The sequence below is a fragment of the Poecilia reticulata genome, chromosome 8 (genome assembly GCF_904066995.2).
Source record: "Poecilia reticulata chromosome 8, P_reticulata-male-v2, whole genome shotgun sequence".
Classification (NCBI taxonomy): domain Eukaryota; kingdom Metazoa; phylum Chordata; class Actinopteri; order Cyprinodontiformes; family Poeciliidae; genus Poecilia; species Poecilia reticulata.
The window spans coordinates 22,411,426-22,435,814 of NC_088837.1; the positions used below are offsets into that span (position 1 = coordinate 22,411,426).

General features: G+C 40.3%; 1 protein-coding gene and 1 long non-coding RNA gene across 4 annotated transcripts in view; one reads left to right on the forward strand and one right to left on the reverse strand.

Annotated features, from left to right (window-relative positions):
* Positions 1-7,497: 7,497 nt before the first annotated feature.
* LOC103469074 (NLR family CARD domain-containing protein 3-like) lies at positions 7,498-21,819 on the forward strand. Its single transcript, XM_081610246.1, has 10 exons — positions 7,498-7,642; positions 7,796-7,915; positions 10,971-11,049; positions 11,210-11,438; positions 11,583-13,374; positions 13,827-14,000; positions 17,069-17,242; positions 17,394-17,567; positions 20,805-20,851; positions 20,997-21,819. The coding sequence occupies exons 1-10, from the start codon at positions 7,554-7,556 to the stop codon at positions 21,518-21,520; spliced, it is 3,402 nt and encodes a 1,133-aa protein (XP_081466372.1). The 5' UTR covers positions 7,498-7,553; the 3' UTR covers positions 21,521-21,819.
* Positions 13,284-24,389, reverse strand: part of LOC145552611 (uncharacterized) — an 89,293-nt gene continuing 78,187 nt past the window's right edge. Inside the window, exons 4-5 of one of the 3 annotated variants that reach the window (XR_014088719.1) lie at positions 18,439-18,527; positions 17,517-17,601 (exon numbers count right to left, since the gene is read on the reverse strand). This is a non-coding gene — a long non-coding RNA (uncharacterized LOC145552611). Of the gene's footprint in view, positions 13,373-17,509; positions 17,602-18,438; positions 18,528-24,389 lie in introns of those variants that run through there. The other 2 variants (XR_014088722.1, XR_014088720.1) reach the window with 2 other exon arrangements.

The following is a 24,389-nucleotide window of genomic DNA, read 5'->3' on the forward strand; positions in this document are numbered from 1 at the left end:
GTTTTCGGGCGGTGCTCCTCTCCTCCAGAAAGCCATCGATTAGCAGGGGGACACGGCGACGGCCTGGCCTGTCACCGAGCCGCTCATGGGGATCAATCAGTCTATTGTTGGCTTCAAGTGCCTCATATGTCTCTGCAGCTTCAAGTTCACAGCCAGGCAGGAAAGGAGCTGAGCAAGAAGAGGCAAAAGCAGGAAATAATTCTGGATTTTCACATCATGTTCTTCCTACAGCCATTATCTACTGTATGCAGTCGGACCGGAAGAAGACAGAAACAAATAATTCCTGATTTTAAGGGAAATTAACTCAATAGAGCAACAGCAGCTTAATGGTTATGAGGTTTTAAGTTTGGTTACAGCGCCGCCCAGTGGCTGATGGTGCTGCTCGCCTCTAAATCTCACAGAGATATTTATATTTTTACATTATGCAGTGCAACAAACATCTAAAATTACATAAATTGTGTTTCTAACTTTAGGCAAAATGTTGTAAATGCAAAAATGAATCATAAAAACATTACATTTACTCTACTGTTCACTAATCTTATCGTTTTTAAGTTATTGTGCAAAAACATCTGGAGCAATAATCACAAAACTACACTAAAAACAATACAAGACTAAAAACAAGAGCAATAAAAATAATCCATCAGGTTGGATAATTAAAACAAAACACAGAATCTAAATTATTAAAGTTTGTGATTCTTTACAAAGGAAAAAATAAGAATATTCAACAATTCTTTAAAACTAAACATTTATAACAGGGTAATTAAATTTTAAATATGCAAATTGAAAACACATAGAAAACTTGTATCAGTAAGAGAAGTCAAACTGTGGAGAAAACAGAATATTGAACATAAAACTGTTCAAATATGAACATGAATATAATTCAATATCATTAGTAAATTATTTTTATTGAAGTTAGTTTTGTTTTTTTGGTCAACGTCCATGTTGTCCACAGATGGAACAGCATCAACAGGTCAGTGTCTTCTCCTCTCAGCTCTGAAGCAGGTTTATCTTTTCTTTCTCTGCTCTGATCCTGGACAGCTGACCAGTGGAGGTTGTTGAAGCCAGTGGCGGAGCCAGAGGGGGGGCAGGGGGGCCAGTGCCCCCCCTGTCATCTGATTGACCCCCCCAGTGGATTGACATGTAACAGCACCAGGTCATTCCTGTACATTATTTGGAATCATTCTAAGTCAACCTAATATCTAAAGAAGAAAAACAATAATAAATATATGAAAAGAAAATGTATAAAACTTTATATAAGTCCATGTGATGACATAAATAGATTTATATCAGGTGCGATACCAGCCTCCTTTATACTCATAACAAGCTGAAATTCTTCTCCTGGATGTTTCAGTTGCTGCGTTGTGGTGCAACTCAAAGGCTAAAGCACTTCATACCTGGTGGTGATGGTAAAACACCAATAAGTATTGATCCTACGCAAAGAAGAGAAAAAACCGAAGAGGGGCCGACAATGTTCGTAGTTTGGAGCAGAGGTTGTGCTAGAGTTTTTTCGTTGTCCGTCAAACGAAACATTTATTATTTCACTGCGAGAACGTTTTTGAAATCAGGTAACATTTCAGGAAATGACGTGATTAGAAGACGACAGAACTCTGATCGTTTCCTAATCCCGCACTGACTTCCCTCAGCGGGAAAAACCCCCCGCAGAAGCGGATCAGCTGCTGGACGCTCCAAAGCCTCTGGTCCGTTAAAGCGTCCAGATCAGAGATTATTCTCTGACAGATATTGTTCTTAGTATGAGTAATAATGAGCTCCACGATGTTCTCTGTGCGTAAAGTTGAAACTGTCTGCGCACCAAGTGTCAGCTGATCAGTCTGGACAGAAACCAGCGAACTGCTCTCTGTTCTTATCAAGACGAGGTGAGAAGGGAATCTGACATGTTAACTAGGTTAAGTTTTTACTGGTTTTGTTTTTAAAACACCATTAACATAAGCAGTGTAACTATATATTGTATATTTGGCGTTTGTCATCTCATGTGTGATTAATTGGTGCGTAACGGTGGAGCATTTATGAGCATTTATTGCCCAGCGCTCTGCGCTTGTTTCTGCCTATCGGATCTGCACTTTAATTTCTTTCCTCTCTCAACAGTCAGCTGTTTTTCCTCTACTTAAACTACAATAAGTAGATCACATTCTCTTTAGCTTTTCTCTGTGTGCTCCAAACTCATTAAATGTAAACTCATTAGAAGCCCGAGCACCATCAGGCAAATAATTCTGGTCCGACCCGAAATATTGTTACCTGTCAAATTACCTGTCCAATCAGAGCTTCCTAACCAAGGTGTCCATAACTCTTCAACACGCTGTCAGCTCCCGGTCAGAAAGACGCATTTAGTTCAGAGTCCATGAGATGATATTCAGAAAGGATCTTTTATTTGATTGATTTTAGTTTCCTCTGCGATGAACTCTGCATAAAGTCCATCATGTCTCCATGTACGCCAGTCAAAGGTGTTAATTATAACATGTCAAATAGAGGGGCTTAAAAACTAACCAAATATTCAGTTTGGTTATTTAAAAAAAAAAATATATATATATATATATATATGCACACACACATTTTAAATTTTGCCCCCCCAGAGAAGCAGCTGTTCTGTTTTCTGGGCTCATTTCTCCTCATGATTCCATTATTTTCATCAAAACTTCTTTTCTTCCTCATGAGGATTTTATTTTGTTTCCTCTGATTTCATATCAGATCTACTTTCTGGTTATTCTGCTTTGAAAGAAGAAACTAAAGACCATGTGAGTTGTGACATCATCAGTGACACAATATCCCCCACATTTACTTTCAGTTTGAACGTCAGTCTGAAGTTCTGATGTTCTTCTTCATCTCTTTGGATCGTTTGAACAAACTGTAAGTTTGATTTGTTTCCTACTTAAACTTTGTCTTCAGGAACTTTCCTGTTTGTTTTTTTCTGAAGTTTGGAGAACAGATTCACTTTTGATTTCAGATCAAAGTTTCATCTCTCTTCCTTTTGAAGGTTAATTTTAATGATTATTAGATTAGTGATGAACTGCAATCAATCAACATGAACAGCTGATGTTTCTTTGTTATTTTTCTCTGAACAAACTGCTTCATTTGTCTATATCCTGAATTCAAACTTTGAGTTTCACAAAACAAGAATAGCAGTTTAAGTCAGTATTTTTCAGATATCCTGGTTTAATAAAGCCTTCATTTTGTTTCAGTAAAGCAGTAGCACATTGGTTGTAATGGTGATTTATCCTGTTCTACTAGCCTGCTCCAAATCACACTAACATTCATAATTAGTTAATCCTGGTGCCTCACATCTATCAGAAACCAGAGTGTTTGTCATTAATTCAACGTTCTTATGTGCATGTTTTGGTCTTTTTTCACTCTGCATTAAAATATCGCAAATTAATTTTGGTATTCAGTCATGTACTACTTATGATGGTAGAAAATACTGTGGAATTAGCGGCGTCTGCTATTTAAATTTTAAAATATTACAACCAACGACGCCACCTGGGATCTTGGCCCCAGGACTGTTCAGCTTCTAGTATCTACAAAAAGGCTACGTCAGGTCAGGGCAACAAAGAGAGCTGGATTATAATGTTTAAACATTAATGATTTATTTTCTCCAAAGCTTAAAATAGGCCTACAACAATAGAATTAAAAAACAGCTTACAAACTTCACAGAACACACAATATGGCACATCACATCTTCAGCAGCAAGTTCTGTTTTCAAACCCAATTAATAACTAAACAAGGACGTAAATACAAAAACAAAACAAAAAAAACAACCAAACAAACAACAAACAAACAGCAAAACCAATCATGCAAGCAATTGACAAATTAAACCTACATGTAAAAGAAAATCTACAAATTGCACATAAACATGCTGAAAAATGATAAGAACTCATTATGAAAGGCTGAAGCCTGACCTGAATAAAAAGAAATTATCAATTGGGTAAATGACACCCAGCTGAGAAAGGTATGAAACAAAACGAAGACCAAACAACGGCGTTGACGAGGCTGCGCTCCTCATGCGCCACAAACATTCAGGTCAGGTGAGCGTACCAGGAGGAGGAGGGGGGAACCACAAACAATCCACTGCCAAGTCCCAAACAACTCAGGATCTTGGTTAAAAACCCCCACAGCACATGCCTGACCACATGAACGCCCACAAAGCAGAACGAGACCCAACCGCAATCCTGAGAACAACAATCACTCGGGTCTGAGCAACGTCATGAGTATAGAAGTTCACAACACACCGACTCAGCAGCTCAATACAACTGTGTGTGAGACTGCGCCCCACACACCTGGCCTTAAAGGCTGCGCTGGTGCCGCCCACCACTAACCTTAAAGGTAAACCTGCACCAGTCTGTCAGGTTGGAACAAACCTCTGCACATGAAAAGTTGTTTTTTATGATACCAACATAAAAAACAGAACATGTGGTTCAGCAGCAGGAGAAGTGAGAGAGAAGAGAGAGGGGTGACGGTGGAAGGCGAGTAGCACAGGTAGCCCAAGTGAACTACCTGGCTCATTACAACAGCCTAGGCTGCAGTACAGGGACACAATGAGGGAGGATATTAGCGACTATCAAACTGAGTAAGGCAGCGGTTGTTGATGCGCAAGCTGATCGAAACGTAAATCCAAGCTGCAGTTACAATGATTTTATTGTCAATATCAAAGGAAAAACAGTGTCCAAAGCAGCATAAAAACGGATCCGTAGAATTAAACAGTGATCAAGGACAAAAGCATAGCGGTCAGCAAAAAGTAGACCTCCCCCATCACCACTCACTGAAGTCACCAGGTGAGCAAGAAGTGATCTACAATCACTAATAACACCACGTGATCCCACACTATCCCATCCACAACAGAAGGGGTCGGCAAAGTCAGAGTTTACAGTGTGTGTTTGTACCTATCCTTTGTGTGTTTGCAAGTAAGTTAGTGAACACTGTCCATCGCCCCCCAGCCATAGTACTGGATAAGTGATGGAGCGGTCATCAGCTGACAGAGCTCCTCTGAGTCAGGTCCATAGATGTTATGGGGAAAGGAGCAGGCAGTGGGAGCAGAGCATCTTGTTCATAACATCCAGGATAATTTGAGATAGTCAGCCTTCCATGACTGACACAGAGGAGCCAGATTCAGATGACAAAACCCAACAATCAGCCCGAAACCTGGGAGTAGTGATGGACTCTGACCTGAACCTTCAGAGTCACAAAGTCGGCCTTCTATCACCTGAAGAACATCTCCAGGATTAGAGGACTGATGTCTCAGCACGATCTAGAGAAACTCATCCATGCGTTTATCTTTAGCAGCATTGATTACTGCAACAGCGTCTTCACAGGTCTGACTAATAAATCAATCAAACAGATGCAGCTGATCCAGAAGCTGCTGCTCGCATCCTGACTAAAACCAGGAAGTCAGAGCACATAACACCAGTTTTAAAGTTCCTACACTGGCTCCCTGTAGCTCAAAGGATAGACTTTAAAATACTGATGTTAGTTTATAAATCACTGAACGGTTTGGCACTACAATACCTTAAAGATCTGTTATTGCTGTACCAACCGTCTAGACCCCTCAGATCTTCTGGTTCTGCATCCCCAAAACCAGAACCAAACGAGGAGAAGCAGCATTCAGCTTCTATGCACCACAAATCTGGAACAAACTTCCAGAAAACTGTAAAACAGCTGAAACACTGAGTGCCTTTAAATCTCAACTAAAAACCCACCTGGTTAGAGTTTTATTTGAAACGTAATCAATTACATTTTTAACAACTTAATGTAATGTTTTGATTGTTGATTCAATGTTGCATGACTTTTGTGTTTCTGTGTTTTTGATAATGTAAAGCACTTTGAAATGCCTTGCTACTGAATCGTGCTGTACAAATAAAATTTTATTGATTGATTTTGATTGACAATAATTTATTTTGAATCAGGCCAAATCTGTTAAGTTTCCCATCAGTCTTACTGTTACATTTCAATGGCAACTCCAGACAGCCAAACTGATGATCAATCTCGCCGAGCTGAGCTTGCAACTTCTCCAAAGGTCTGTTCCTTCCTGACAACAAGTTTGAGGAACTGCAACTGAGCTGTGGTTCTCAACAAGAATCCCTTCCTGTCTGGTTCTGCCCACACAGCATCTGAGTCTGAGTGTTCACAGCAAGGCATTTATCTAGAATCTAGTGTCTTAAACTGTATGAACCGATCAATAACTCAATGGCCAGAATAGCTGCCAACATTTCCCAAAATTCAGGATATCCAAGGTGCCTGCCAGGTCCAAAAAGCAGAAATCCTGTTATCAAAAATTCAATTACGTGCATTTTAAATGTTGGCAAACCAACAATATGGAGAGACTCAGGGTCTTCCTTCTCCCAGGAGTCCATCATTTATCCAGATGCAAATAGATAAATGATCCGGCAGGAGGGCTGTCCTTTACCCAATCTTCTCATCGAGACCAGATCCATACTCAATTTGGAGTTTTCAATTTGGAACATGTGCAAACAGAGGCTTTAAGAAAGATAGCATAGCACACAGAGCAAAAAGCAGAGCAGATGAGGGAGGCAGCATGAGAATAAAAACCATCAGCTTCACAGACGAGAGTAAGAGAAAACCAATCCTCTGTCAGGTTCACACTGTCATATTCACTTCCATTGTTAATTTATGAGTTTAAAGTTGATCATTTGAGCAAATGGCAGACATGATTGTGATGGTTTTGAATTAAGACTAGTTTGATAATGTCTGTGTTGAGCTAATTATGCACTCAATCAATCCACTACTGTTTATTATTGTAGCAGCAGTTGTACTAGCCAGTTTAATACTGGCTAGTACAATTAATACGCTTAATAATAAGCGTTGATCCGTTGCTGCTTAATTTTGACGCACTGAGCAGCTAATGCTGTACCTGTTGATTGCGTGTAAAGTCAATCCCAAAGACCTTCTTGTAGTCCAAATTCCACATCTGTTCCAGTCAGATGAATCACTTGTGAACAAAATCCATTTATTCCATGATACACAGCAACAATGTTAACAATGATTCTGCCACAGCGGTCAAAACCTTGTATGCCCTTCCAGGGTCAACACCTGTCAACTACCTGTCACCTCTTGGCACAGCTGTCTCCGTGGGCGGTCAATGTCCCCCCAATACCCCCAATGCTGCAGGGCCTGGTCCTCAAGTCTCCACAATTAAACTCATACACAGCAGTTTTCTGTCGCTTCCTTTAAAATAAAATATTGTTAAAATATGTTCTATTCAGTCACATCATTAAGTATTCATGGAGCAAATGTTCAGCTCTTGATGTACAGTCAGAGTTAATCAATGTGGTTCAGTGAATGTAAATGTTGCTCTATGTCTCCATCTAGTGGACTGATAGTAGAAGTGCAGCAGCTGATGGCAGCTTCCTCTGCCTCTCTGCTGTCTGACTGCATTCACCTGACACTAAGAAGAGCCAATCAGAGGAGGAGCAGCTGATCTTTTAAAGGATGATCAGAGTTGATGTGCGGTGGATGATCAGAGATGAATGGTGTGTGTTTCCTCTGCAGGTGCAGCTAGAAAGTGTGTGAGCTGACGTGAATTAAGCAGCATGGATCAGTGTGAGGACAGAGAGGAGGGAGTACCTCCCTCTAAAACCACTCTGTGTGGGGAAAATGAAAGCCAGAGCAAAGGTCAGAGGTGAGGTCACCATCTCTAACTGTCCACAGCCCTTTTCACACAGCGTTCACTATATCAGGCCAAAACAGACGTGGTGATGAAGCTGCTGCTGCTCCTCTTTGCTGCTTCATCCAGACTGAACAGATTCAGTTTTAATCATCATGTTTCTGTCAGGATCCATCAGAGACTCAAACCAGAACCAGAACCAGAACCCAGCTGTGTGTCCTTTAAGAGTGACAGATCAAAGGATGAGATCATTTACTTTAAATCTCCTGGATCTCCACCATCAGAGAGGTGAGCTGTTTCTAACTGGTGTAACTGATCTATTTATCTGTCATTGCGGTCATGTGACGATACCAAGTTCTGTTGGGTTCTGTTGCCATGGGAACATTAGACTGAATATTAGGTCATTTTATTTTCATTCCATCAATGCATATGGTAACACGTCTTGTTAAAGACGTCGATTAGTTTGGGGGAAAAACTGTGAAAAGTTTTGCTGCCATGACTCTAACACACCTGCGTAGCTCTGCACAGCAGCAGCAGGTCTCCTTCACTCCCACACAGGTGTAAACCCAGAGCGAGCGTTGCAGCGTTCATGTTGCGTTTAAAGGCGGCTCGGAAAAACAGGTTACCACATGTTAACAATGGATTAAATAGTTTTAACTGCTGAAAAAAGTGACAGAGGACACAGATATGGGAAGTGAGGACACAGTAGCGGAAGCCCCTACTGTATCAAATCGATATAGGAATAACAGACTGTTGGCCATTGTAAGGTAAAAACAACAAACAGCTTCCAGTCCAAGGGGGGCACAGCTGTGACTGTGGGTGGGCAATGTCCCCCCCAATGCCTGCCGGGCCTGATCCTCAGGTCTCCACAATTAAACTTATACACAACAGTTTTCTGCTGCTTCCTTTAAAATAAAATATTAGTGTTCAAATGTGTTTCATTCAAGTGCATAATTAGCTCAACACAGACTTCAAAAATTGAAAAATTACAGTTTCTAGTGTCTTAAACTGAGTTTAATTAATCATTTTTTACAGTCTTAAGGATTCAAAAATAATGTTCTGGAAAATGATGACATATCCAGGCCTCTTGGTTTGTTTAAGACAAAAATAAAACCAGTAATAGTTCCATTATAAAACCCAGTTTAGGACAACATGACATGGGATTCTGCATTTATTATTTATCAGTCAAAGTGGTTCTTCCTTTCTAAGATGCAGCACAGGGAACCATGGAGCCTGGAAAAGGATGAGAAAATGTCAATTAGACCTTAAATGATTTGGAAATAGAATGATTTCAAAGAAACAAAGGACAACTATTAATCTGAAATTACACTAAAGGTGCATCAGGTTTTCGATCAGGTAGAAACATGAGCATCACCGTCTGCAGTTTCTTCTGGATTATCTTGCCCACTTTGCTGGACGCCACCTTTCCATGGATGGTCTTTGTGCCTTTCTGGGTTAACCTCAATGAAGAGCCTAAACAACACAATAAAAATAAGAAACACTTTTGGAAAACTGGCAATTTGAAGGCAGAAAGTCAATGTAATATAAAAAAGTTCTTTGCCTAATGTGGATTATTCCATTTTTAAATATATTAAGATAACACGTCACCATATTGGTCAGCTGTTAACTATAACTTGCTTTGTGGCTCCTAAAAACTTTCCTATTGTATTTTACTCATTGTAAAGTGTTTTCAAAATAAAATCATGGGAGTAGTTTTACCATTGAATACACTCCAAAGTCTTTGCTGCTTCATCTTGATGTTTTAGGTTGAATGTGTAGAAAGTAGTAAACAGCTGCAGGTCTGGTCTCAAATGTTGGCTGGAGGCCTCAAACATGAATTGGCTTTCAGCGCTGACCATCGCAACCAGCCACTAGCTGCTCATCACTCTATGATGAGCAAAGACACAAGTTTGGTTTTCATTTTTCCTCAAACATTTTACTTTGATATCAAAGCTGAATTCATTTAAGCTCAACATGACAAAACTATTCTACAAAACTTTTCATTCATGATAAGGAGAGTGGCTTCTAGTCTTCTTTTGTGCGCAAATAATTTTTTAAAGAATCATGTAATTCTAGAAAAATATTAAACACGTTAAGAAGTATTAACCAAAACATGTAAATAGTGATAACTTGTTTTGCTCTAACATAATATCAGACAAGTTCTGCCACCTGGCTGGCAAACTGAAGCTGATTTCAACATCTGCTCCTGCTGCAGGTCAGATTAAAAATTAGCTAATTGGACCGTTTCAGGTTGAAGATGGACTCAAAATCAACTCCCAAACCTCCTGCCAGTTTTTAGAAGAAAAAGAAAAAAGCTGCATCTTTCAAGAAGATGATAATTTGTAGGACAATGCTCCATGGCCTGCATCTAAGTCCTCCACTTTGTGGCTACCAGGAAAAGCCTTAAAGATTAAAGAATAATGAAGTGGCCCCCATTCCTCACCAGATCTAAACTCCATGAAGAAATTTACTGTGAAGGAAAACAGTTCACATCTATGAACAGAATCTGGGGGTTCTCGTTGCTGCTCAGATGTTTCCTGGCTCCATGTCAGATTAACAGTGGGACACATTTCCACCACCAACTGGGAAATACCTGGTAAAGCCAGTCTGGTCCATCAGGACTTGGTTCCTGTGTGCATTGTGAGATTAGTTCAGCAGGATGGAAAGCTTCATGATGTGGTTGGTGAGATCTGCTGGAACTCAACCAGACTGAGCTGATGTGGACCATCAGAGGTTCTGCTGGTTCTTAGTGGGATCAGCAGGAACATTACATCTTTACACCTATGTGGATCATCTGGTTCACTGCTCACATCCAGATATCACTTCATGGACCTTTACCTTCTGATTATCTCTGTTTGGAAAGATATAATGTGAGCTCACTGGCTTCCAGGATCTACAGGATCCATTTTAAATCCTCTATAACATCCAGGAGAGGATCCCACATGGACACACCCACATATCTCAGAGCTCCTCCATGTCCACATCACCTCAGATCCAGTCATCAGAACCTGATGGATGTCTCACACTGTCCTGAAGACCTGTGTGGACAGAGCCTTCACTTCCACTGTCCCCAAGCTCTGGGACACTGTCTCCACCAGCATCAGATCTGCTGACAGTGTGGACAGTTTGAAGTCCAAGTTCAGCACCAACTTTTTAAAATGTCTACTGGTGATTCTGGTGTTACTGGTCTTCATCCTTGTAGTTCATCTTCCTCTTTCCAACTTCTTTGTATTGTGTTCATGTGATGCTCTGTTTTCTGCTTTTAATGTGACACTTATTTTATTAGTAAATATTGCTGGATGAATATTTCCTGCCTTCCTGATTGTTCCTGGTTCCTCCACAGAGTGGACCAGCAGAGCTCAGAGGTTCCCAGTGGTCTGTCTGCCCAGCAGCATCAAACACAGCTGGACTCCATATTTATGGTCTGTACATGAACAACAACTACTTTTCCATGGTTCTGTTCACAGTCGTCTCCATGCTGCACTTTGTAGACCAGAGGACTGTCAGTCTGTCCAACATCCATCTGGTGTTTGGCTCCATGATTTCAGTCTGATGTTTCCTTCATCTATTATTCTGTTCCAGCTGCTGGAGGAAAACATTGTCACTTTTGTGAAGAATGAGCTGAAGAAGATCCAGAAGGTTCTGAGTCCAGATTACCCAGAATGCTCAGAGAGTCAGAGAGAGGATGATGAGGTGTTGAGAGGTGATGATGAAGAGCAGAGGAGGAGCAGCAGAGAGGCAGTGATGAAGATCACACTGAACTTCCTGAGGAGGATGAAGCAGGAGGAGCTGGCTGACCATCTGCAGAGCAGTAAGAGGATTTCTACAAAGATTTGACCTGATGGATAAATGACACATTTACTGATGTCTGAAGAAATGGAATCACATTTATTTAAATCATCTTCAGAAGGTATTTTTTGTTTCATCTCTGATTTTACTTTTTGTGTTAATTTAGAACATCTTGCTGCAGTTTGTCAACATCAACTTAAATCTGGTCTGAAGAAGAAGTTCCAGTCTGTGTTTGAGGGGATTGCTAAAGCAGGAAGTCCAACCCTTCTGAACCAGATCTACACAGAGCTCTACATCACAGAGGGAGGGACTGGAGAGGTCAATGATGAACATGAGGTCAGACAGATTGAAACAGCATCCAGGAAACCACACAGACCAGAAACAACAATCAGACAAGAAGACATCTTTAAAGTCCCACCTGGAAGAGATCAACCAATCAGAACAGTGATGACAAAGGGAGTGGCTGGCATTGGGAAAACAGTCTTAACACAGAAGTTCACTCTGGACTGGGCTGAAGACAAAGCCCACCAAAACATCCACTTCATATTTCCATTCACCTTCAGAGAGCTGAATGTGCTGAGAGAGAAAAAGTTCAGCTTGGTGGAACTTGTTCATCACTTCTTTACTGAAACCAAAGAAATCTGCAGCTTTGAACACTTCCAGGTTCTGTTCATCTTTGATGGCCTGGATGAGAGTAGACTTCCGCTGGACTTCCACAACAAGGAGATCCTGACTGATGCTACAGAGTCCAGCTCAGTGGATGTTCTGCTGACAAACCTCATCAGGGGGAAACTGCTTCCCTCTACGCTCCTCTGGATAACCACACGACCTGCAGCAGCCAATCAGATCCCTCCTCAGTGTGTTGGCATAGCGACAGAGGTCAGAGGGTTCAATGACCCCCAGAAGGAGGAGTACTTCAGGAAGAGATTCAGAGATGAGGAGCAGGCCAGCAGGATCATCTCCCACATGAAGACGTCACAAAGCCTCCACATCATGTGCCACATCCCAGTCTTCTGCTGGATCACTGCTACAGTTTTGGAGGATGTGTTGGAGACCAGAGAGGGAGGAGAGCTGCCTAGAACCCTGACTGAGATGTACATCCACTACCTGGTGGTTCAGACCAAAGTGAAGAAGGTCAAGTATGATGGTGGAGCTGAAACAGATCCACACTGGAGTCCAGAGAGTAGGAAGATGATCGAGTCTCTGGGAAAACTGGCTTTTGATCAGCTGCAGAAAGGAAACCTGATCTTCTATGAATCAGACCTGACAGAGTGTGGCATCGATATCAGAGCAGCCTCAGTGTACTCAGGAGTGTTCACACAGATCTTTAGAGAGGAGAGAGGGCTGTACCAGGACAAGGTGTTCTGCTTCGTCCATCTGAGTGTTCAGGAGTTTCTGGCTGCTCTTCATGTTCATCTGACCTTCATCAACTCTGGGGTCAACCTGATGGAAGAAACACAAACATCTAAAAAGTCTTCATTATTTAATAAACCTAAACTAAAGTCTCTCCATCAGAGAGCTGTTGACCAGGCCTTACAGAGTCCAAATGGACACCTGGACTTGTTCCTCCGTTTCCTCCTGGGACTTTCACTGCAGACCAATCAGAGACTCCTACAAGGTCTGCTGACACAGACAGGAAGTAGCTCACAGACCAATCAGGAAACAGTTCAGTACATCAAGGAGAAGATCAGTGAGAATGTGTCTGCAGAGAAAAGCATCAATCTGTTCCACTGTCTGAATGAACTGAATGATCGTTCTCTAGTGGAGGAGATCCAACAGTCTCTGAGTTCAGGAAGTCTCTCCACAGATAAACTGTCTCCTGCTCAGTGGTCAGCTCTGGTCTTCATCTTAGTGTCATCAGGAGAAGATCTGGATGTGTTTGACCTGAAGAAATACTCTGCTTCAGAGGAGGCTCTTCTGAGGCTGCTGCCAGTGGTTAAAGCCTCCAACAAAGCTCTGTAAGGACACAGATTGTTGCTGCAGTTATTTTTGATAGGTAGAAATCTGTTAATTATGAGGTAAATATTCATGTTTCAGTTTATATATTGGTGCACTGTCCCTTCTAAGTGTCCCACTGGGGGGGATGTGCAAAAAAGAAGCAGACTTCCTTCGGCAGCTGAACAAAATGCTACATATTCAAGCAGCAAAACTCCTCGACTTTATGTTAAAAGTGAAATTGGATTAATATAGTTAATTGTGGAATTTTATAATTCTCTTTCCAACCTCCTTGTTACCTGTAGTTCTGTCATTTAAGGTTGGAGGCCCAACTATAGAATGAACCAGTTCACAACAAATACAAAGGTTGTGTAAAATAAGATGGTTCCTTCTCTGTCCAATAAAAACATTGATTTGAAAGAACATAAATTCTGATGAATTGTTTAATAACAGATTTTCCTCCCTGTCTCCTCAGAATGAGTGGCTGTAACCTCTCAGAGAGAAGCTGTGAAGCTCTGTCCTCAGTTCTCAGCTCCCAGTCCTCCAGTCTCAGAGAACTGGACCTGAGTAACAACAACCTGCAGGATTCAGGAGTGAAGCTTCTCTCTGCTGGACTGAAGAGTCCAAACTGCAACCTGGAAACTCTCAGGTAAAATGTGACCAATCCTGGTGATTTCTATCCACCAGCTGCTAGCAGAGATTGACAAAAGTATTTGACCACCATCCAAATGATGGGAATCAGATCAGGTGTTCCAGTAACTTCCATGGCCACAGGTTTATGAAAGTAACACCTAGGCATGTAGACTAGGTGTTACTAGTTCATGAGAGCAAGAATGGCTTGCTCTCATGAACTCGGTGGATTCCAGAGTGGAACTGTGATAGGATGTGCAACAAGTGGCATCCTGTCTCTAACAAGTTTCTACACCTAAATGTTGCTGGTTTTCATTCCCTCCATGCTAACAGAACCAACAGAGGTGTTTAGAAAGGCAGTGGTCAGACTTTATTGATAGTGTAATTCTGGATACTTGACAGATTGCTGCATCCTGGGCACACAAATGAGCATTATTGTGGATCCTTTCTCTCAGCAGTTGTTAGACTTTCTAACCAGAACTGCTCCCAATAAGGGTGCACCGATTGCAGTTTTCTGGATGATCATGGATTACTGATCTTTTAAAAAACCTAATTTACCGATTCCAATTTTGGCTGATACCATGTTTTTGTCTGAAATGTTGCTCAATATATCAAGAAAGTTCCTGAATTAGCAACAATGGGGCAACTCGTTAACTGTAAATGTGCAGACATGAGCTGGTCGGCCGGTTTGTCAGTCAAACCTTTCTCACGGGAGAAAAGAAAAGCACAGCGGTTGATTTTAGACTTTTGCCGAGGTTGATGACATCAGTGGATAAGATCAGCTTCACATGTAAAAATCGTCCGATTACCGATCTCCTAAAATTAAGGAAATCAGCATCGATAAATCGGTGCACCCCTAGCTCCCAACAAACTCATTAATTATATACATTCTGGCTGTTACCTGGTGTCTTTTTACATTCCTTTTAAATAGTCTATTGTTGTTTCAACATACAAATATACAAATCTTATAGATGATTATAAATTGCCCTACTGAGCTGCACATTTCTTTGAAACTGATGATGCTGTTTTTATTAAATTTACAGCATTATTATTCCTCTGTAGTAAATGTGTCATTACTCTACAGTCTCCTACTATTATTTTTATTATTTATTTATTTTTACCTTGTCTTGATTATCTGATTCTTCAATTTACTTTAAACTTGCTGCTGGTAAACCTGAACTCCCTGCTGTGGATCAATGAAGGATGTTTCTTTTCTGATCCGTTCTACATGTGACAAATGTTGATTTTTATTACACACAGAACTACATGAGAATGTTATTACTATTTCATCTTATTGACAGGTTAATTTATTAACTTTTTTCCTCTCCTATAAATGTCCAGTTCAGATCTTGGGCTCTACCTCAATGTTGGAAGCTCTCAGGTATGGAGGAACCTGCTGCAGGAGCAGAGAAGGTCTGATAGAGGAGGAAGAGGGGATAAATGTCTTTAGTCAGTCTGATGGGAAATGTTTAGTTTGAAGCTAAATATTTAGTTTGCAACCATGGCATTTATAAATTAAAGGATTAAATGTTTAACGTCATTTTGTCTCTTATGACTAGCTAAACAACTCAAGTTATTTCTGTTAATTTTGACTGTGTAACTTTGCAAAGAACAGCTTATTACCCTATAGCACCATTTTTCACGTGATGCTGAATGGACCTGGGAAACCAACCCATTTACTGGAACCACAATGACATGGTAGACAGAGCAGCAGAGGGCCAAATATACAGTAGCTATCAGAGTTCAGTTTGTCTCTCTGTCTTCACATCATGGGCTGGGCGGGGCTTCCACTGATTGGTCTACTGAGAAAATACAAGGAGCTGATTGGCTGATGGACAGGAAGTTAGACTGTTCAGATAAATGACATTAACAGATATTATTGGCATTGAAGATATTTGGCTGAGAGCAAATGTAGATTCTAGAATAAGTGGAAATGTTTCAGTAACAGGAAGAGGATGAGCAACATGTTAAAATAATCATCTATATTCAGAGAAACAAGTAGAGGAATTTATCTAGAATATAAATAATACAAAGTCAGAACCTTCTAGAAATTCACTGTTATACAAACCACAAGAGATCTTTAAGCTAAACAGTCATTAATATCTACAATAACCCTTGAAGAATTTGAATTAAAATGAGTTACAATATTTTATTTCCTTTTGTGATCAATAAGCTGTTTTTAATTATAATTTAAGTATAGCAGTAGAAAGAATAATAATTTAAATTAAAGAAGAGATAACTATTATGAACATCAGAATCAGTGTGAGCCCCACAGCCCTGAATCCGACGGCCAACTGCTGCTTATTTCTTCGTTCTCTCACTCTTTTATTTTACCCAGACTGCCAGAACCACTTTGTGTACAGACTTGGGTTTAATAAAACCTCTACGTTAAAAACATAATCTGGTCTGGACTTTGTGTTTTCTGTGTGATGACATGAGGATCGTAACATATTGGTGGCCCATCCTGTTCCAATAACATGTTTAAAACCATATTTGGTTCAATGTTGTGATATTTATGAATGCAGTTTTAATTGTGGTGATTTCTGAAAGTGTTTTCCATGTGTTTAGTGACCTTTAGTGTCAGGTTGGTGGGATGTTTTCAGAATGCTTTAAATACTAGATTAAATTTCCCGGTAACGCTTTATTTGTGTGCATAAGACTGACTTGACATCGTCACATCTGATGGAAAGTTGACCAGTTTATTGGACTTTTAATACAAGTTTTAATGCAACTTTGGATTAAATGTGTCATTATTTACCGAATGACACTTCATGACAAAGTCGTAAACATTCATGAAGACTCCATCTTCATGACAGAAGATATTTTTGACAGTTTCATGTCAATCTTATGCACAAATAAAGTGTTACCATTTTTTCTGTATTTAATGTTTGGCTAGTGCTTGTTTTTGAAATGTCTGGAGCAAATCTGTTTCAATTTTTTCCCACATTACTCTTGTCATATTTTTCTCACAACAAAAGGGAACATAATTATATATAAAACTGTCCCTTAAATCAGTAAAACAGGAATATTGTTGATATATGTTCTGAAGAATTGTTTAATAACAGATTTTCCTCCCTGTCTCCTCAGACTGAGTTTCTGTAACCTCTCAGAGAGAAGCTGTAAAGCTCTGTCCTCAGTTCTCAGCTCCCAGGCCTCCAGTCTTAGAGAACTGGACCTGAGTAACAACAACCTGCAGGATTCAGGAGTGAAGCTTCTCTCTGCTGGACTGGAGAGTCCAAACTGCAAATTGGAAACTCTCAGGTAACTTCAGGCAACTCTGGGCTCTTGACAAATTGTTGCACATCAGGTACAAAAAGAATTATTATTACAGATTCCAGCAGTTGCTTGGCTTTATTTATTTATTTATTTCCGTCCGTCGGTCGGACGGACGGACGGAATTGTGTGTCTGCAGCTTATCAGGCTGTTTGGTCTCAGAAGAAGGCTGTGCATCTCTGGCCTCAGCTCTGACCTTTAACCCCTCCCATCTGAAAGAGTTGGACCTGAGCTACAATCATCCAGGAGACTCAGGAGTGAAGCTGCTGTCGGCTGGACTGAAGGGTCCACACTGGAGACTGGAAGCTCTCAGGTAAGGAGGAACCTGCTGCAGGAGCAGAGAAGGTCTGATAGAGGAGGAAGAGGAGAAACGTCTTTAGTCAGTCTGATGGGAAACATTTAGTTTGAAGCTAAATAGACGCCTCATCTTTAGGCAGAGATCATTACCCAGTTTTCTGGAATATTCTCCTGACTAAGAACGGCTCACCAGGAAAATTAAAGAGTGGGATGGATTTAATAGAGTTTAATAGGGACTCTGACTAAATGAATAAAAGTGAAGTTCAGTTAGATGAGGATCTACTGATGACAGAAAGGACTTTAATACAATATTTGATGGAGCTCCAGACCAATCAGCCCCAAAGAGCAAAGATGAGAAGAAAAGTAACTCCATGTTGGTCAGATGGATGTTTAAAAGCTCTGAGAGAGAAATAACGATTTTAACAAAACTCACAACTTTCAGGATTTCATAAAAATATAAAATAAATGTAGTAGTTTGTTCTCCACCAGGGGGCGACATCTGGAAAATGATCAAATGAATGAGAGGAATCAGGAGAGAATTTAAATTCCTTGTTTTAAAGAGGAAATGGAGAATTGCAGTGAATGAGGAAAAAGTAGAATTGTGCTCTGTTGACCGTGGTACAAATTATAAAAACAATAATAAGACCTTTTAGAGTTCAGCTCCAAGAAAATACTAATGTGTTTAGGTTTTAAGTAGTTGGGAAAGCTTTTAGGATTGTTCAATAATGTTTGGAAAAATTCCCAACGTCTTGGAAAAAGGCAGAGACTCTTCATGTTGGAAATCCAGGAAAATATCCATCCGACCAATCAGATTCCAGATCCACAGCTCTGATGTCACATTTAGGAAAAATAAAGGAGTCATAACAAGAGAAAGAAAAACATTTTACTTATAAAGCAGAGGGATGATATCAGCCCATCAGATGGTTTAGAAGAGGGAGAGGAAACATCATGGACTGCAGAGGTCCCTCACCTGATCCTGGTTGTTGGAACAAGAACTTTGTTACTAAACTTAAGGACATTTTTCATGGATCTTTAATCCTGGGTTCTTTTACTCCACTACATTTTACAGTATCTGTACTTTACTACATTTCGATAAAGCGTTGCGTTACACATTCCATCCAAGTCGCATTGAGATTTTTTGATTTGTTCGTTAGTTTGAAAGTAATCAGTGATTCTGGTGCCACCTTTGCCTCCCTGTTAGCATGAACTGCTAGCTTTAAAAATTCATTGTCTGTAAAAACATATTGAGGTAAGTTAAGCTGCTAAACGCTGTCTGAGTTTTGGGTGTGAAACTGATTCAGGTTAGACAAGTTTTATGTAATCTTACCAGCTTTTTGTTTAAATCGACTGTAATAAATAAACACATTAAATAGCTGTAAGCTAGCATGAACTGGCAGTAACATTGATTACTGAAGTCAGGGCGCAGAGTCTCCTGCCATGAATGTCCCAGTAACTTTAAACTCCTCCACATCCTGATTACTGAATTAATGTCAATAATCTCCATCTCATATTAACATTTACAGTCGTATTCAATAAATTAGAATATGGTTCCCATGAGGCTTGTTAGTCTGATTTAAGACAACTTCAGCAGATATTAAACATATTTTTCATTAAGCCCACATTTCTGCATTAAGGTTTTTTGGTGGGCTGTAATCTGATCAGAAATGTCATGTTTTCATGAGCTGTAAGCAACAAATCATCATCATGAACAAATAAAACAGTTTGTGGGGAATTAATCTGTATGATGTGTTTAACTTGTGAGCTGAGTTATTGAAATACTTTTCATAAATATTCTAATTTATTGAAAATGAATGTAGATAAGGACTGATAGAGTGACGCAGGTCATCCAGGCCTTTAGAACCAGTTCAGGTCAATAATTCAGTTGTATCGATGGAAGATGAACAGATTTGATGTGAAATGATGAAATTCTCCATTTCTATCTGATGTTCCAGCAGATCTGTAGAAAATAGAGCTGCAGCTCTCAGATATTTCAGTCGTCATGTTTTCTACCAATGAATCCACTGATTAAAGCAGGAATCTCATCTCTATGTTTTCCTCCAGAGGCTCCCAAGGTTTGTTCCTGGAAGCTGCTGCTGGTTCCTGCAATCCAGGCTCCGCCCCCTTTAGAGGAAATCTGTCCATATATGGAGCCAAGAGTCACCTTGATGCTGCAAAGCTTTGTTCAGGATGAGATGTCAGGATGTTGGTGTCAGTCTGTTCCAGGCTTTAGTTGTTCTCCTCGTGAGGAGCTGAAGTCTCTGACAGGAACGTGGAGCTGAGAAGAACTTGAAGCTTCTTCTTGTTCTGATTGCAGCAGCAGAACAATCCAACATTTTAGTCTGACTTCCTCTGGAAATATTTCTTTTACCTGAATCAGTTTGAAGGCAGGCCAGCTCTTCATCAGAGCTGAGATCTTCTCCGTCCTCCATGCTGGAAATGTAGATCAGCAGCTCCTGATCAGTGACATGAGAGTGTGACATCAGTAGAGTGATGATGTCATATCTGAGAGGAAAGATGCTAACAAAGACTCTCTGGACTGTTGGATCTGCTGGTTCTTGCTCCAGATGCTCCTTGGACACTTTCACAAGCCATTACGTTCATTCTTCTTCTTGGCCTCATTGTAAATGTATGCAGCGCCACCTGGTGGTTGGTAGAGGAAGTGCTGAAAGGTTGGAGGTGTTTGTCAGAGGTGTGTGATGATGGAATCCTCTCCCTGGTTTGTGAGTCTGAGCTCAGTGATCAAATCTTTGGTTCTTGTTGAACTGTTTGTTGAATGTGATGCAGCTTCTCCTTTTTAATGCTTGTATTTCTGGATATTACAGTGAGGTCACAGCAGGTTTTCAGCAGCAGGGCTGTTTAGTGTTTCATTCCTTCATCTGTGTGTGGGAGTGTGGATGGAGCAGGTATCCAGGTGTTGATCAGAGTTTAGATTGTGTTTTAATGCTGATTATTAAATCAGGTTGAGCTTCCAGAAATGTTTCCTTAGTTTCCTGATGTCCTTTTAGGCTTCACTGAGTTTCTTCAGGTTGTTACTGAGGAATTTCCTTTCTCCTCTGTTGGAGCTTTTTCTGTGTTTGGAGAAATGAGTTGTGCTGCAGCAGCACCAACTGTCCTTCCTACATCCATTGCAGTTTGCAATCCAGATGTTGGACTGTTCCTGTCTCAGTGGAGGACACTGTGTGTCTGAGAGACATGTAATGTCCATGTTTGCTGCTGAAATAGACTGATGGTCTGACCCCCCTCCTCCTTTCAGGGTGGAGCCTGTTGGACGCCGATTCTTGACACCAGGTCTGAGGAAGTGTAAGTGTGTTTTTCATCTGATTCATGACAACAAGGCAGCTCTCATTCAACCATCTTCAAACTGTCACATCACTCATTCAGGATCATCATCAAAGATCAATAAATGATCAATAACAACAGCTGGATTGTTTGTTCTCTCCATCAGATTCCTGTCAACTCACCATCGACAAAAACACAGTGAGCAGAAACATCAAACTGTCTGAAGACAACAGGAAAGTGACACATGTGACGGAGCTTCAGTCATATCCTGATCATCCAGACAGATTTGATGACTGGTATCAGCTGCTGTGTAGAACTGGTCTGACTGGTCGCTGTTACTGGGAGGTCAAGTGGAGAGGATATGTTGAGATATCAGTGAGTTACAGAAGAATCAGGAGGAAAGGAGGCAGTGGAAACTGTGGGTTTGGAGAGAATGATCATTCCTGGAGTCTGATCTGCTCTAATCGTGGTTACTCTGTCTGGCACAATAACAGACGAATTCGTCTCCCCTCCTCCTCCGTCTCTCACAGAGTATCAGTGTATGTGGACTGTCCTGCTGGCATTCTGTCCTTCTACAGAGTCTCCTCTGACTCACTGATCCACCTGTACACCTTCAACACCACATTCACTGAACCTCTGATTCCTGGATTTACAGTCAGTTCTGGTTCCTCTTCAGTGTTTCTGAGCTGATTTGAATCTAAAGAGTAAAGATTTTCCTCCTGTCAGAGAAACTCTCTCACTATTGAACAGATAGTTCATCTCCACAATCTATTTCTTGGTGAAACTTTTCTGATCAAGTCCTTGAAAACTTTTTCTTCTTCCAGTCCTTTAAAGATGGAAGCTGGGATTATTCCAGAATCCTCATGTTTTCCTGTTTGTTTCCAGTCAAAGCTTCACACTGAATATCAAGATGTTGTTTCTCTTATGTTTTCCTTTAGAAAACATGAACATTTGAAACATCCTTTCAAATCATCAGATTTCATTGAAATGTTGATCAGTTTTTCTCACTGAACATTTTCTGTTTCTATCGGCTCCTAACTCGTCAGATTTGAATATTAAATCTTCCTTTTTTTATTTGCTGCAGTTGTTCTTCATGTAGTTTAAAAACATTTTTCTTCTTCTGCATTTGGTTCATTTGCTGCTCATTCTGTTCTTTTCTGTCCAAATTTAAATATTTGCATTAAAAATATTTTTCATCAACTCTGCCTTTCAGAAAGTCCTAATTAAAGTAAAACATTTCCATCCCATGAAGATCAGAGGTCAATGCTTTGAAGCATAAAGTGGAAAAATCTTAATATTTTCTGTTTCATTCAGAACTTCTACCTGAAACTCAGAACCTGCAGAACATTTTTCTCCCTGGAGAAAAACTCCAGGAAGATCAGAGCAGAATGAAAACTGGAGATCAGTGCTGGACAGAAAAGCTCTGATCGCTGCATCTCCGACATATTTTACATTTGATAACAAAAGTAAACCTATTTTTAGCTGAGAATAAATGAACATATGACCCGCCACGACCCAACGTGGGCCACACCTGATTCAACTCAAACCGGAAAATAAAGGATTTGACTGGAAATCCCAAAACTCAGTAAAATCAGCAGCTGGTTGTGATTAAAATGAAGTTTGTTGCAGAGGTTTAAACTTCCTGATGGTGAGTCATGAAGAAAGACTCACCCTGGAACTGCAGGAAACAAGTTACAAAGTTTAATAAATATATACATTTTGCATTTAAGATGGAAAGATATATAATCTATAACATTGGGTCATTAAATACAGGTTTGTCTAACCAAATTAGTTTAAACGAGATAATTGGGGTTTACTCATTATTCTGCCAGCTTGAATGCTTGACTGCAGTTTTGTTTTGTTCCTGTTCCGCCAAGCTGAACGTTGATCCCCATGAATGTTTCCCCTCATGCAGAACCTGAGCAGAGACATTTATGACCTTTATACTGAGTGCGAGAGCCAAGAGGTGGAGGACCGGCTGCTGGTGTCTCTGACCAAACACTCCACCCTCAACATCAACATTTAAAACATGATGCAGGAATGCAATTTTCCTGCTTTCCCACTTGAAACATCCATCCATTTTCTTTCACCCTTGCCCCCTAGTGGGGTAGGGAGGTGCTGGTGCCCATCTCCAGCTCACGTTTCGGGCAAGAGGCGGGGTCACACTGTCGCAGGGCAACGCAGGGACAAACAGGACAAACAACCATGCACACACACACTCACAACCTAGGGGCAATTTGGAGAGACCAATTAACCTGACAGTCATGTTTTTGGATTGTGGGAGGAAACCAGAGTACTCGGAGAAAACCCACCATGCACAGGGAGAACATGGAGACTCCATGCAGAAAGACCGGGAATCGGACCCAGAACCTTCTTGCTGCAAGGCAACATTGCTCTACCAACTGCGCCACTGTGCAGCCCCACTTGAAAAAAATCTAGTCTAAATATCATAATACAAAAATATCAAACCAAAAAGTGACAAATCCAGCAGTCAAGGGAAAATAACATTCAAAAAAATAAATACAGCAGTCAACTGTTCAAATACAGAATTTGCATAAACATGAATGCCCAAAAGTAATTCAAATCACAGAATGATCAAAGTATAAAAATAAATGCTAAGGATCATGACAGAAATAGTAAGAAAAAAAATCTTTAATAGAATTTAGTAAAATTATAAACTGCAATGTTTTCTCACCAACTGGCATAGAAAGAAACATCTCTGGAAAAAGCTTTACTTTCAGGGAATGTTTCGATTTATTTATATCTCATGAGAGAAAAATGACAAATAGACAGTTCAATGTAAAAGTTTAGTTTTATTTTAGGGAATTTGGATTAATGTACAATAACCACTTTAGCTAAATCTACATCCACTGTAAACGACGGGAGTTTTGAATGCAGACAAAAATAAAACCTCAGGACTTTTGGGGATTTATCAGGACTAACTGCATGTGACCCCACAGTTCACAGGATGACTGAAGGTTTATCCAACAGTAAACAGCAAATCTTTCCACACCTGATGAAAAATAAATGTGAAAAAGCCTCAAACAACAACTTATATTAAACGTCTGTTACTGATACATCATCTGGGGTTACAATTAATTTTGGTTATTTTGATGGCAGTTTTTTTTGGCTGTTGCTTCTTTAACAGGCCTTGTCTGGACTTTTTCTGTAAAAAGATAAAATTATTAACTTTTCAGTATTTAAATAACTACATAAAATAAAAACATATTAAGCAAATAAAATGTGACAGTTCAATTCGTTCTTGTGAACACTCACCTCTGCCGTTTTCCTCTCCCAGCAGGTGTGCGCAGGCAAAAACCTTCCCCGGAGTCCTGGGAACTTTTATTAGTTCTGGGACTGAACCACACCAGACCTGTCAATTTTTTTCCTGGAAACTACCGTATTTTACCTTCCTCTCCCGTCGTGCTCCCGTATTAATATTTTCCCGTAAATATCCCACATTGTGCACAGGAACACAAAAAATTACCAAGTATTTTTGTCCAGTTTCTAGCGCAAATATCCCAGTACACTTGAAATAAGACAAAACTAACTCACAAGT